The 12,451-nt window shown below is 59.6% G+C and overlaps 1 protein-coding gene across 1 annotated transcript; it reads left to right on the top strand.

Moving 5' to 3' along the window:
• The first annotated feature begins 2,254 nt into the window (after positions 1-2,254).
• On the top strand, positions 2,255-12,248 carry FES (FES proto-oncogene, tyrosine kinase). The gene is given in 20 exon segments (XM_027773562.1): positions 2,255-2,353; positions 2,703-2,925; positions 3,039-3,212; positions 4,521-4,617; positions 4,748-4,931; positions 6,869-7,006; positions 7,081-7,200; positions 7,370-7,492; positions 7,630-7,816; positions 7,936-8,019; positions 8,483-8,692; positions 8,957-9,079; positions 9,432-9,485; positions 10,010-10,128; positions 10,420-10,514; positions 10,592-10,640; positions 10,642-10,710; positions 10,882-11,039; positions 11,129-11,251; positions 11,937-12,248. Coding segments are annotated over 19 exon segments (2,460 nt in total). The 5' UTR covers positions 2,255-2,353; positions 2,703-2,715; the 3' UTR covers positions 12,080-12,248.
• The last annotated feature ends 203 nt before the right edge of the window (positions 12,249-12,451 follow it).

The following is a 12,451-nucleotide window of genomic DNA, read 5'->3' as shown; positions in this document are numbered from 1 at the left end:
GATCCCGTGGCGGGGTGGTGGTGAGGCGCGGGGGCCCTGCCGGCCTCTCCCGCCTCTCACCCAATGCTGCTTTCCCCTGTGGGGATCTCAGGGGCTGTTTGAGGATATATTTTCACTTTGTGATTATTTCACTTTAGATGCTGATTTTTTTTTTTTTTTGTATTTTTTAACGGGGGTAGCAGCTGGACCACCCGCCTTCTCATACCCACCGTCCACCCCGCCCTTCCCCTGGCTGCCATGGCCCTGAGTTGTAGGGGCTGCAGCAGATTGCTGAGGCGCAAGGAGCAAACCGTTGAGCCCCCCAGTCCTGAAGAGGCAGGCCAGCCAGGTGGGCTCAAGGAAAGGGGGTCACAGTGCGAGGAGCAGGCTACATCCGTGTTTCAAACGGGACTCATCGTGCCAAGGGCTTGTGGGTCACTGGCTTTCCAAGTGCCGGGGGTAGGTGGGAGGTGGCACTGAGCCCCCTGTAACACTGTGCCCTGGTGGAGAAAGCACTGACCTGTCATGCCCCCAACCCCCTCTTCCGACGTGCCTTTTGCACCCCTCCCGTTAGGACAATCAGTCCCCTCCCATTTGGGAGCCCCCTTTTCTTTCTCCTAACCCTTCCTGGTACCTAGTCACCTGCCCAGGGGTGCCCCCTTGTCTCCACCCGCCCCATCGTGGCCAGCCCGGCTGGTTTTGTAAGATACTGGGTTGGTGCACAGTGATTTTTTTTTCTTGTAATTTAAACAGGCCCAGCATTGTTGGTTCTATTTAATGGACACGAGATAATGTTAGAGGTTTTAAAGTGATTAAACGTGCAGACTATGCAAACCAGGCCGGGTCTCCAGTGTGGTGGTATTGCTCTTCCCAGGACCAGGAACCACGTCAAACCTCCTGGGGAGAAGGCCTGGGATTGCAGGGACTGGTGTCCTGCCTGCCTGGTGGCCTATGTCAGAAGCCAGAGTCTTCTCCAAGAGCTCCAGGGACCCCTGCAGGGAGCAGATGCACTGGTCCCAGTAGGAGCCAACAGTGGGGAGCAAGCTGGGGGTGGTGGTGTCAAGTTACCCCCTGGGCCTCAGTCCTGGTGTCCTGCAGAGTGGAAAGTCGTTGGGCCTAGTTGCATTATTCAGTGTCTTCCTGGGCTCAAGTGTCCTGGCCACCAACTTAGGGCTGAGGCTGACTGGGCCTGGTGGGACCAAGATGATTTTCGCAGAGGAGAGCCTGAGTCCTACCAGGGAAACTCCCTCTCCACTGGCCCACAGCCCCAGCCCCAGATTGCCCTTGGGACATTAAGTTCCTTTCTGGGGTAGGGCTCTGGGACTGTGGTGTCAAGACTGGTGCCTGAGAAACGGGCCTTTGCTTGCGTTATTTACTGTTCTTGGCGATTTTATTCAAATGATGCTGGCGCCTGAGCGCTCCTTAGGGAATCTGATGGGGTGGGGACGGCCTGGCCTAGGCGTCCCCCTTCCTCTTGTCCCTGGCTGGGAGCTAGGCTTGACTCCAGCCCCTGGATACCCCAGGTTTCCCGGCCTAACACCTGCCAGGGTCTCCCCCGCCTTCCCCCACGGGCTCCTTCCCAAAGTCCCAGGGTGCTGCGGCCCAGAGGAGTGCCGGGGCAGGCCCTCTGCACGGCCATTCTTTCCTGGCCCCCTCCTCCCTTCCGTTTCCGTGGCCGCTCAGCCGCCCAGGCTGCGGCCCAGCGCCGGAGGGGGGCCGGCAGGCTTGGGGGGGGCCCACCTGCCAGGGTCTCCCCCGCCTTCCCCCACGGGCTCCTTCCCAAAGTCCCAGGGTGCTGCGGCCCAGAGGAGTGCCGGGGCAGGCCCTCTGCACGGCCATTCTTTCCTGGCCCCCTCCTCCCTTCCGTTTCCGTGGCCGCTCAGCCGCCCAGGCTGCGGCCCAGCGCCGGAGGGGGGCCGGCAGGCTTGGGGGGGGCCGGCCGCTCCCTCCTCTGGCCCGCCCCGGGTCTGGCCAACTGAAACCACCGGAGGAGGAAGCGCGGAATCAGGAACTGGCCGGGGGGGGGGGCGGGGGCCGGGTCGGTTCGCCCCAGGAGCAGCTGCCTGCACGGGTAACAGCTTCTCGACCCAAGAGGCAGTGGGCGTGGGGCGCGGGCGCGCGGGCGCAGGCCGGGACCGACAGACGCTCGAGAGCCTGAGATCTGACCGGGTGGGGTAAGGGCCACGGAAGGGTGGGACGGCCACAGCGGCAGGACTAGGCAGCGGCCCTGGAGCTAAGTCCGGGCAGCTTCGCCCTGTTGGGGACCAATGGGTAACAGCTTCTCGACCCAAGAGGCAGTGGGCGTGGGGCGCGGGCGCGCGGGCGCAGGCCGGGACCGACAGACGCTCGAGAGCCTGAGATCTGACCGGGTGGGGTAAGGGCCACGGAAGGGTGGGACGGCCACAGCGGCAGGACTAGGCAGCGGCCCTGGAGCTAAGTCCGGGCAGCTTCGCCCTGTTGGGGACCAATGTGGGCGCCCTGTTGTAACATCGGGTATTGGGTGGAGAGTCCGGAAGCAGGCTTTGCGCTAGGTGTTGTTCCAGGAAAGGGAAGGCGACCCCCTGGCACAAGGGTTCTGAAAGCGGTGAAGGCCAGTTCCAGGCTCCAGGCTGCCCTGTGTTCCTAGGCTGCATTTTACCAGGGCAGAACCACTCTCCTGTCAGTCTGCACCTCCGTTTCAGGTGCTGCCTGGCCCCGGGTCTTAGCCTCTTCTCTGTCTGCAGAACATCAGGCACTATGGGCTTCTCATCGGAGCTGTGCAGCCCCCAGGGCCACGGGGCAGTGCAGCAGATGCAGGAGGCGGAACTTCGCCTCCTAGAAGGCATGAGGAAGTGGATGGCCCAGCGGGTCAAGAGTGACCGGGAATATGCAGGTCTCCTTCACCACATGTCCCTGCAAGACAGTGCAGGGCAGTGCCGGGGCAACCCCGACAGCCCCATCAGCCAGGTGGGTCTTGGGGGTGAGGGGGTGCTGCCTACCTGTTCCTCTCCCAGAGCCTGGCAGGCCCAGTTTGGGAGCCACCGTCCACTACTCTCTGCCTGCCCATCCCCCTGCTGCAGTCCTGGGCAGAGATCACCAGCCAGACGGAGGGCCTAAGCCGGCTGCTGCGACAGCATGCGGAGGACCTGAACTCGGGGCCCCTGAGCAAGCTGAGCCTGCTCATCCGCGAACGGCAGCAACTGCGCAAGAGCTACAGCGAACAGTGGCAGCAGCTGCAGCAGGAGCTCACCAAGGTGGGTGGGCAGCGCCGGGCCTTTGGTCTTGTCTGTTTCAATGTTGTGCCCTGAAGGGTTGGCTTTACACAACAGTCTCTGGATTCACTGGGGGAAGTGGAAGTCCCTAACCGCTGCCTGGCCTCTACCGCAGCTTCCTCCCTGCCTCCCTCCCTCCTGCTTGGGTCATGGAGCCCCTGCCCATGTGTTGTCTGTGCCTGGGCAAAGTGTCAGGAGGCAAGGATGAGTGAGTTGGCCACTGCCCAGGAGCAGCTGAGGCGCTGTGCTCTGCCTCCTACAGCGCCCTGCCAGCCTCTGGGGCCTGAGAATCAATGAGATTCTCAGGAGTGAGGGCCAGTCTGTTTGACCAAGGTAAGCTCTTCCCAGAGCACCAGAGACAAGGCAGCAGTGTGGCCCCCTGCCAGTCAAGGATTGGAGCTGTGATGGTGGCCTGCCTAAGTTAGAATCCCACCGTGTAAAGTTCAGGGGCTGGGGTGGCCGTTCGCCCGTAAGGCAGCGTTGGTCAGCCTCTCTGTACCACACCCCTTCCACCAGCGGCTAGCCGACCCTTGCCGTGGACCCACAGCGGCCCCTGGTGGCCAACCTGGCCCCATGCCTCTCTCCTGAAGATCTAACTCAAAGGTCTGCTCACTTTTAAAAGCTTACTAGAACACAACCATGGCTGCCATTTAGAGCCACAATGGCAGAGTTGAGTAATTGCAACAGAGACCCTGTAGGCCTACAGACCTAAAATACTAGCCTGGCCTTTTAAGAACAAGACCAGTCTAGTCTAGGCATTTTGCTCAGTTACAGATGGGGAAACTGAGGTTGAGATGAAAGCGGTGGAGCCTGCCTGAGGCATCCAAGCATATAAACAGAAGATGTGGGATGAGAACTCTGATTCTGGACTGATGTCTAATGTTTTCTGCTGCCCGGAACATAATTTGTAGGACCCAGTGCAAAATGAAAATGTGGGGCCCCTTTTGAAACTATGAAGAACTTCAGTTAAGAGCCAGGCACAGGGCCCTTCCACATGTGGAACTCTTGTGGCTGCACAGATAACACAGACCTGAAGCTGGCCCTCTCTCCCACCAGGGTAGGACCTTTGTAGCCTGCCCAGCCTACCTCCCTGCTTTCCCCAGGGACCTGCCCTGAACTCGGCTCCTCTGACCCTAGCCTCTGCAGCCAGCTTCTTCAGAAGCCTCCGGGCCATTCCTGGAGCACGATCCTAGATCCTGGACAGCGGGACCTTTCCAGGACTGCTCCTCGGGCAGGACTTCCCACGCTTGGGGACCCGCTGTCTCACACAGGCCTCTCCTCTCTCCCCAGACCCACAGCCAGGATATCGAGAAGCTGAAGAGCCAGTACCGAGCCCTGGCCCGGGACAGCGCCCAGGCCAGGCGCAAGTACCAGGAGGCCAGCAAAGGTTTGTGACTCCCCTTGCCGGCTGGGAGGGAATCCCAAGCCAGTGCAGACCTGTCCATGAGTGTCCTGGGAGCAGGGACTGCCCAGCCCTCCACTGTCACCTCTACCCCTCCCCTGCTCCCACCTGGCAGACAAGGACCGTGACAAGGCCAAGGACAAGTACGTGCGCAGCCTGTGGAAGCTCTTTGCCCACCACAACCGTTATGTGCTGGGCGTGCGGGCCGCGCAGCTGCACCACCAGCACCACCACCAGCTGATGCTCCCCAGCCTGCTGCAGTCACTGCAGGACCTGCACGAGGAGATGGCACGCATCCTGTGAGCCTGCAGCCCTCCCCTGTCCTGTAACAGCCCCAGCCCTGCCACCAGGCCTCCAAAGAATTCAGTCCTATAGGGCTACCCAGTTTGTGGCTAGATCCCACATGGCCAACCGCATGGTTTGTGTCTCAGACCTGGCAGCTTGAAAAACTCGCCTGGTGCAGGTGCGTGTGAGGCCAAAATCACAAAAGAAGACATGGAGGAGAAGGGATTGTGGTGTGACCATCTCCCAGGGGGGATGATTTCTCACTCTACCCCTTTTTCTCTAGCTCTGTCTGGTGAGCATGCACACTCTAATGCAAGTTATTAAAAAGAAAAGAAAAATCGAGTTTGGTAAAAGTGCCAGCTGCGTAAGCTCGTGAGAATGGGACCTGACTGGCCCCTGGAATCGACCTACTTACACCCAGATTTCAGGATTCCAGGGCCCTCACCCCAGGGTTTTATTACACTATCCTAGGCTCTGGGCTGCAGCGGAGAACAGTGTAGACAAAAACCTCTGTCCCCAGGGATCTTTTTCGCTAGTAGAGAGAGGTCAGAAAGTAAATAAAGCCGATTACAAGCAATAAGTGCTCTGGAGGAAAGGAAGGCAAGAGAAGGGGGGTTGGGAGGGCCTTGGGGCAGGGAGGAAGTCTGGGGAAGCCTCTGAGAAGTGACCTTCCAAGAGAGACCTGAGAGGGCAACCCCTCCCCTGTGGGCTGGAGGTTGAAAGCTGGATCTCACATGGTCAATCTCAGTTCAAATCCTAGCCCTGGGGTCTTGAAAAACACAAGTTGGTGTGTGTGTCCCAGATCCTGACAGGATGGAGAAATGGAGGAGAAGGGAATGTAGCCTGACTACACCCTGTGGGAGGGGTGCTTTCTCCCTTTCTTCCTGTCTCTTTCTCTCTCTCTGATGAGCATGCATGTTCTCTGGCATTAAAAAGAGAGCCCTGAGAGTGGTATGAGAGTGAGCCATGGGGTAAGAGAAAGATCATTCCAGAAAGAGGGACAGCCAGTGCACAGGGAAAGGATTGGGGGACAGCAAGAAGCTGTGGAGTTCCTGCAGAGCCAGGAAGGGAGAGAGTCAGAGACAAGGCTGGAGGAGTCAGGGTCGGGGTTCTGAGCCTCGAGGGTCTGACAGGCCATTGTGCACATTTTGGCTCTCGGTGAATGAGAAGTCACGGAATCAGACCTGTTCTCATAAGGCTACCATGCTAAGAACAGGCTTCAAGGGCAAGGACAGAGACCAGATAACAGGCCCTTGCTGTAATCCGGACCAGAGATCCCGGGCACCTGGACTAGGGTGGTAGCAGCAGAGGTGAGGCGTGGTCAGGTTCTGGGTATATTTGGAAGGTAGAGCCAGCGGGATTGGATTGGAAGTGGACTGGGAGATAGAGGGTTAAAGGACTCTGAGCATGGAGAAGATGGAATTGCCGTTACTTTATACAGAGAAGGCTAGGGAGGAAGAGGTTTCCGAGATGAGAGTAGGAGTTCGTTTTTGAACTGGTAGAGTGACGGTGTGTGAGAGATGTGTAGTGGGACATTTCTGTAGGTGGATGAATAGATGTGACTGCAGCTAAGGAGGGGACCAGGACTGGGAGATCTAGACTCGGGAATCAGCAGCACTTCGGTGGCTTATATATGTCAGGAGCCCGGCTCCCCAGTTCTTAGGCTGACTGGCCAGGGCAGGGACGATTGTGGCTCCCACTTACAAGTACTTTCCGTAATCCAGACACACTGCGTGTGGGTTCTCAGAGGATTCTTAGTACAATTCCAGCATCCTCATTATACAGATCCGGGAATAGAAGAGAGGTCGAATAATTTGCTTGCAGTTACCTGACCTGCACAGGAGGGCAGGCTGGGGGGCCAACTCCAGCCCTGACTCCTAGCCCAGTCTTGAGCTACCCTGCCTAGCCCAGCCTGAGACCGCTCTGACCGGAGTCCCGTCTTGGTGGGCAGGAAGGAGATTCTGCAAGAATACCTGGAGATCAGCAGTCTGGTGCAGGACGAGGTGGTAGCCATCCACCAGGAGATGGCTGCAGCTGCTGCCCGCATCCAGCCTGAGACTGAGTACCAAGGCTTCCTGCGACAGTACGGGTAAGCACATCCCTGCCCCTGCTGGGCACCAGGGCTGCTGGCCTGTTTACTGATGGCACACTGTCCCCCCACAGCTCCACACCGGACGTCCCCCCGTGCGTCACCTTCGATGAGTCCCTGCTTGAGGAGGGTGAACCGCTGGAGCCTGGAGAGTTGCAGCTGAACGAGCTGACCGTGGAGAGTGTACAGCACACGTGTGTGGTGGCTTGTATCTGGTCCCAGCAGACCACTGGGGTTTCTGTGGGCAGGGCTGGGGAGTGGACCCTGTCCATGCAGAGCCAGGGTCAGGCTGCCACACCTGCTTGACCCTGCATGGATACATCTGCGGACATGGTTCTAACACTGCCCTGCTCTTGGGTGTAGGCTGACCTCAGTGACAGATGAACTGGCTGTGGCCACCGAGACGGTGCTCAGGCGGCAGGAGGTGGTTACCCAGCTGCAGCGTGAGCTCCAGAATGAGGAACAGAGCATCCACCCTCGTGGGAGGTGAATGGGCTCGAAGTGCAATGACCTCTGGTCCGCCCTCCCTCCCGCAGCTCACCCTCCCCCTGCCCACCCTGTGCTGGCTGGAGCTGCAGATGAGCCCTCTCACACACTCTCCCCACCCCCACCCCTGCCTGCAGGGTGCAGTTGCTCAGCAAGAGGCAGGTGCTGCAGGAGGCGCTGCAGGGGCGGCAGGTGGCACTGTGCAGCCAGGCCAAGCTGCAGGCCCAGCAAGAGCTGCTGCAGGCCAAGCTGGAGCAGCTGGGCCCTGGCGAGCCCCCACCCCTGCTGCTGCTGCAGGATGACCGCCACTCCACATCGTCCTCGGTGAGCTGTCCCACCCGCCGCTGTCGCCTGCCAGCGTGCTCGCCTGGGGCCGCGCTCCTCATTTTTGCCCTCCCCCTCCCCAAGCCTGGCCACCCGCTGACGTCTGTCCCTGGCCTCAGGAGCCCGAGCGAGAGGGGGGAAGGACGCCCACACTGGAACTCCTCAAGAGCCACATCTCGGGAATCTTCCGCCCCAAATTCTCGGTGAGTGGCACCCCACCTGGGTCCCTGCCTCTGCTGGGGGGGTCTCCAAGATGCCCCCGGCTGACCCTCTCACCACAGTGTTGAGGTTTGGTCACTGGGGCTGCTGGAAGGGAGGCTCTACCCACCCTGCTTTTATCGGAGCTCCCTCTTTTCTGGGTACCATGCTGCAGATGGACCCCCTTCTTCCTCCTGCCCGTGTGCTGTAGTGACCTGCAGTCACCCCGTGGCTCTCCCTGCTGTGGGGGTGGCGGGGAACCTACCTTTCCCCGCCACCAGCTGGAGGAAGGCACCAGCTGAGTTTGGGATCAGGGGCCTGGGTTTCTAATCCCAGCTCTGTCTAGAGCATGTCCAGGCCAGTCCTCCACCTGCCCCTGGGACCTGGAGACGTGTCACTGGCCGGTCCGTGGCCTTCCCCCACAAGCTAGCCAAATGACCCTCCTTGCTCTGCTCTGCCCCTGCACAGCTGCCCCCACCGCTACAGCTCGTTCCCGAAGTGCAGAAGCCCCTGCACGAGCAGCTGTGGTACCATGGGGCCATCCCACGGGTGGAAGTGGCTGAGCTGCTGACGCACACCGGGGACTTCCTGGTGCGGGAGAGCCAGGGCAAGCAGGAGTACGTGCTGTCGGTGCTGTGGGAGGGCCTGCCCCGGCACTTCATCATCCAGTCTTCCGACGTGAGTGAACCCCTCTCTTCCCTCCCCAAGAGGATGGGCCCTAGCGGAGCTGGAAGGGGCCACGAGACCACCGAGTCCTTGCAAGAAGGGGCTCTGAAACACATGTCCTTCCCTAAGGCTGGGGACAGCTGAGTCGTGGTGCACAAGCAGAGGGCACCATCCTGAGGCCTCCCTGCCTCTGTCCTGCAGCTCTTCTTCCCCTTTCCCCTGGGCTCTGGTCCTCAGCTGTGGAGTCTGTTGACCCCAGGTCTCCCTGCCCTGTAGAACCTGTACCGACTGGAAGGGGACGGCTTTCCCAGCATCCCCTTGCTCATCGACCACCTGCTGTGCTCCCAGCAGCCCCTCACCAAGCAGAGCGGTGTCGTCCTGCGCAGAGCTGTGCACAAGGTGAGCCAGACCCAGCCTAGGCATGCTCCTGTGGTCTGGCGAGTGTGGGGCAGGCTTGCCCAGGACCCACAGGAAGGTATTCCGGTCCTGATCTACATACAAGGCCACGATGCCCCTCACTCCACAGGGTTCTGGAATGTCAAAGCCATTCTTATTCTATGGCCTGCACACCAGGGTGGTGCTCGCTCAGGGAGTCCCCGAGGTCACCCGTAGCCTGTTTGATAGACCAACACACTGAGGCTCCAATAAATGAAAGACATAGCTCCAGTGGGAGAGCTGTTCAGGCTTTTGCATGGCCCCGCCCCCCTTCTCTTCACTGACTTCGAACCCCCCAACTCCTCCTCTTCCTCAGGACAAGTGGGCACTAAACCATGAGGACCTGGTGCTGGGCGAGCAGATTGGGCGGGTGAGTGCACCTCCTGGCTGCAGCCTTCCAGCCCACAGCCCTCTGAGGCCCCACCCCAGAGATCTGTTGGGCCTCCGGCCTCAGTCTGACTCCCTGCTCAGTCACTGCCAGGAAACAGGGAGTACCTGCCCCAAAACTCCCAGGAGAGGGCTCTGCTGCCAGCACGCTAGCCCAGGCCCTGCGCCCTTGGGGATTTGTGTGTGCACAGGGAGACGCATGTCCTGTTGACTTAAGCTGCAAAATACCTGCTTAGAGAAATCACTTCCCTGAAAATCGGACTGCTTTCCAAACCCAAGGGAAGGTGGTCTTTGGATTTCCCATCATCTTTCAGTGAGCATGGCTTCTCTCATGAAGGGGTGGCCCGCCCACCCCATGGGCACTCTTGCCCCGACAAGGTAGCAAACTCCTAGAGAGCCAGGGTGAGCCCAGCTGAGCTCCAGGGCTGAGGAGAGCAAGGGGCCGAGACAGGCTACAAGAGGACAGCACCCCAGGGAAGGCTTTGGCAGGAGCCACCTCCATTTCAGGGGAATTTCGGAGAAGTGTTCAGCGGACGTCTGAAGGCCGACAACACCTTGGTGGCTGTGAAGTCTTGTCGAGAGACGCTGCCCCCTGACCTCAAGGCCAAGTTCCTGCAGGAAGCAAGGTGCGCCATGAATAACCATCACGATAGGTTCCACAGACGCAGGTTCCCTGACCGAGGCCCGGTGTGAGCTGTGGTGGCGGTTAATCCTCGAGGCCCCCCACCTCTGCAGGTGGCGCCCTCCCCCATAATGCCGAGGAGTAGAGGCTGCTAGGGCCCTGGCCAAGGTCACACATCCCGTCTCAGAGATCAAGCTCTTCTCTCGGTGCCCTTTCTCCCATCCTCCCTGGGTGCCCTGAAGGGAGGCGGGAGGCAGGCCCGGGCCACTCGTCACCTAAGCAGCAGCCCCTCCAGAATCCTGAAGCAGTACAGCCACCCCAACATCGTGCGTCTCATTGGCGTCTGCACCCAGAAACAGCCCATCTACATCGTCATGGAGCTCGTGCAGGGTAAGCAGAGGGGTTGACCTCTAGGGATGGGGAGCTCAGCCCAGCCAGAAGGCTCAGCCAGGCCCTCCACTGGACAGGGGGCGACTTCCTGACCTTCCTTCGGACGGAGGGAGCCCGCCTGCGGGTGACTGCTGCAGATGGTGGGGGATGCAGCGGCTGGCATGGACCACCTGGAGAGCAAGTGCTGCATCCACCGGTGAGCAGACGGCCCTGCCTGCACCGTCCCCAGGCCAGTCAGGAGGAGCCGCCACCTCCAGGCCCCCATCATCGGCGCCCCTGCGGTTTTGCCCATGGCTTTGCCTGGAATGCTTGACCCAGGCTGGGCTGGCGACATTGGCCAGATGAGCCCCTGCCCTGCTTCACCCAGGGACCTGGCTGCTCGGAACTGCCTGGTGACAGAGAAGAACGTCCTGAAGATCAGCGATTTCGGGATGTCCCGGGAGGAAGCCGATGGGATCTATGCAGCCTCAGGGGGCCTCCGACAAGTCCCTGTGAAGTGGACTGCACCCGAGGCGCTTAACTACGGTACCTGCTTCTTGTTTATCTGGGTGACTGGGGCTGGCCCCACGGGAGCACAGGGACAGTCCGCTCATGCTGCCACACCACCTCTGCAGGCCGCTACTCCTCTGAGAGCGACGTGTGGAGCTTTGGCATCTTGCTCTGGGAGACCTTCAGCCTGGGGGCCTCTCCCTACCCCAACCTCAGCAATCAGCAGACTCGGGAGTTCGTGGAAAATGGTAAGACGACCCTTGGGACCAGCCCTCTTCCCAGGGCTCCAGTGAACTCTTCCTCCTCTGTTAACCCCCCAGCCTTCCCACTGGGTAGAAGAGGAATAACGGGCCAGCCCATGGCCTGGTGGATAAGGTATCTGGATCCCACATAGCCAACTGCATGGTTCAAGTCCCAGACCTGGCAGTTTACAAGGCATGCTGGTTTCATGTGCCTGCTTGCCCAAAATCCCAAGAGGAGGAAAAAATGGAGGTGAAGGGATTGCACTGCGACCATCTCCCAAGGGGAGTGCTTTCTCACTTTCCCTCTTCCTCTGTCTTTCCCTCCCTCTCTGGTGAGTACATGTGCCTTCTAGCAAAATTGAAAAAAGAAAAAAGAACAAATAACCCTGTTGCTACTGACTGGGCACTTGTTCTGTGCTGCTTCATTTACTCTTCCTGACATGTAAGGTGGGGATTAATACACCCCTTTTATAAATGGAAAAACTGGGATTTTCAGAGGATACTCGACAGACACATGGTAGGATCAGGATTAGAACCCCGGTGTCTGTCCTTGGGGTCTTTGGTAAAGAAGAGTGGCTTCCTGGAAGCAGCGCATCATAAATTGCTCCTGTTGCTCACAGTATGCCCCTGGGGCCACAGCAGACACTCAGACTCCCTGCTCATGCCCGACATGCCCTGCCCGTCCTCACAGGGGGCCGCCTGCCCTGCCCAGAGCTGTGTCCTGATGCCGTGTTCAGGCTCATGGAGCAGTGCTGGGCCTATGAGCCTGTGCAGCGGCCCAGCTTCAGCACCATCCACCAGGAGCTGCAGAGCATCCGGAAGCGGCATCGGTGAGGCCAGGACCCCCTTCTCAAACTGGCAACCTCTGCAAGCCAAAGCGCACCTGCTCTGCAGCTCCAGTTCACACCGTTGGACAGCTCGTCACCATCCTGGATGCTCTGCATCCCCGCTCCACCATGGCCTCCTTTCAGGCAGAAATAATAAAACCACGTGTGCCCACTGAGTGCTTTTGGCATGTGCGCTCCTCCAGAGGGCAGGTCTTAGAAGGCATGTAGGGCTGTGCGGTGGCCATGGGGCAAGAGGAGGGCAGAGCTGACATCACTTGGAAGCGGGTGGATGCGAGACCAGAGGTGGGTGTGAAATAGCGCTATATAGGCATTGGCCGGATGGTGGTGTCCTTCTCTGAACTAGGCTCACAGGAGGAGG

This window comes from Tupaia chinensis, unplaced genomic scaffold, assembly GCF_000334495.1.
Source record: "Tupaia chinensis unplaced genomic scaffold, TupChi_1.0 Scaffold000359_1, whole genome shotgun sequence".
NCBI classification, from domain to species: domain Eukaryota; kingdom Metazoa; phylum Chordata; class Mammalia; order Scandentia; family Tupaiidae; genus Tupaia; species Tupaia belangeri.
The sequence above is the reverse complement of the archived record's forward strand: the minus strand, read 5'-3'. Positions and strand labels throughout refer to the sequence as shown.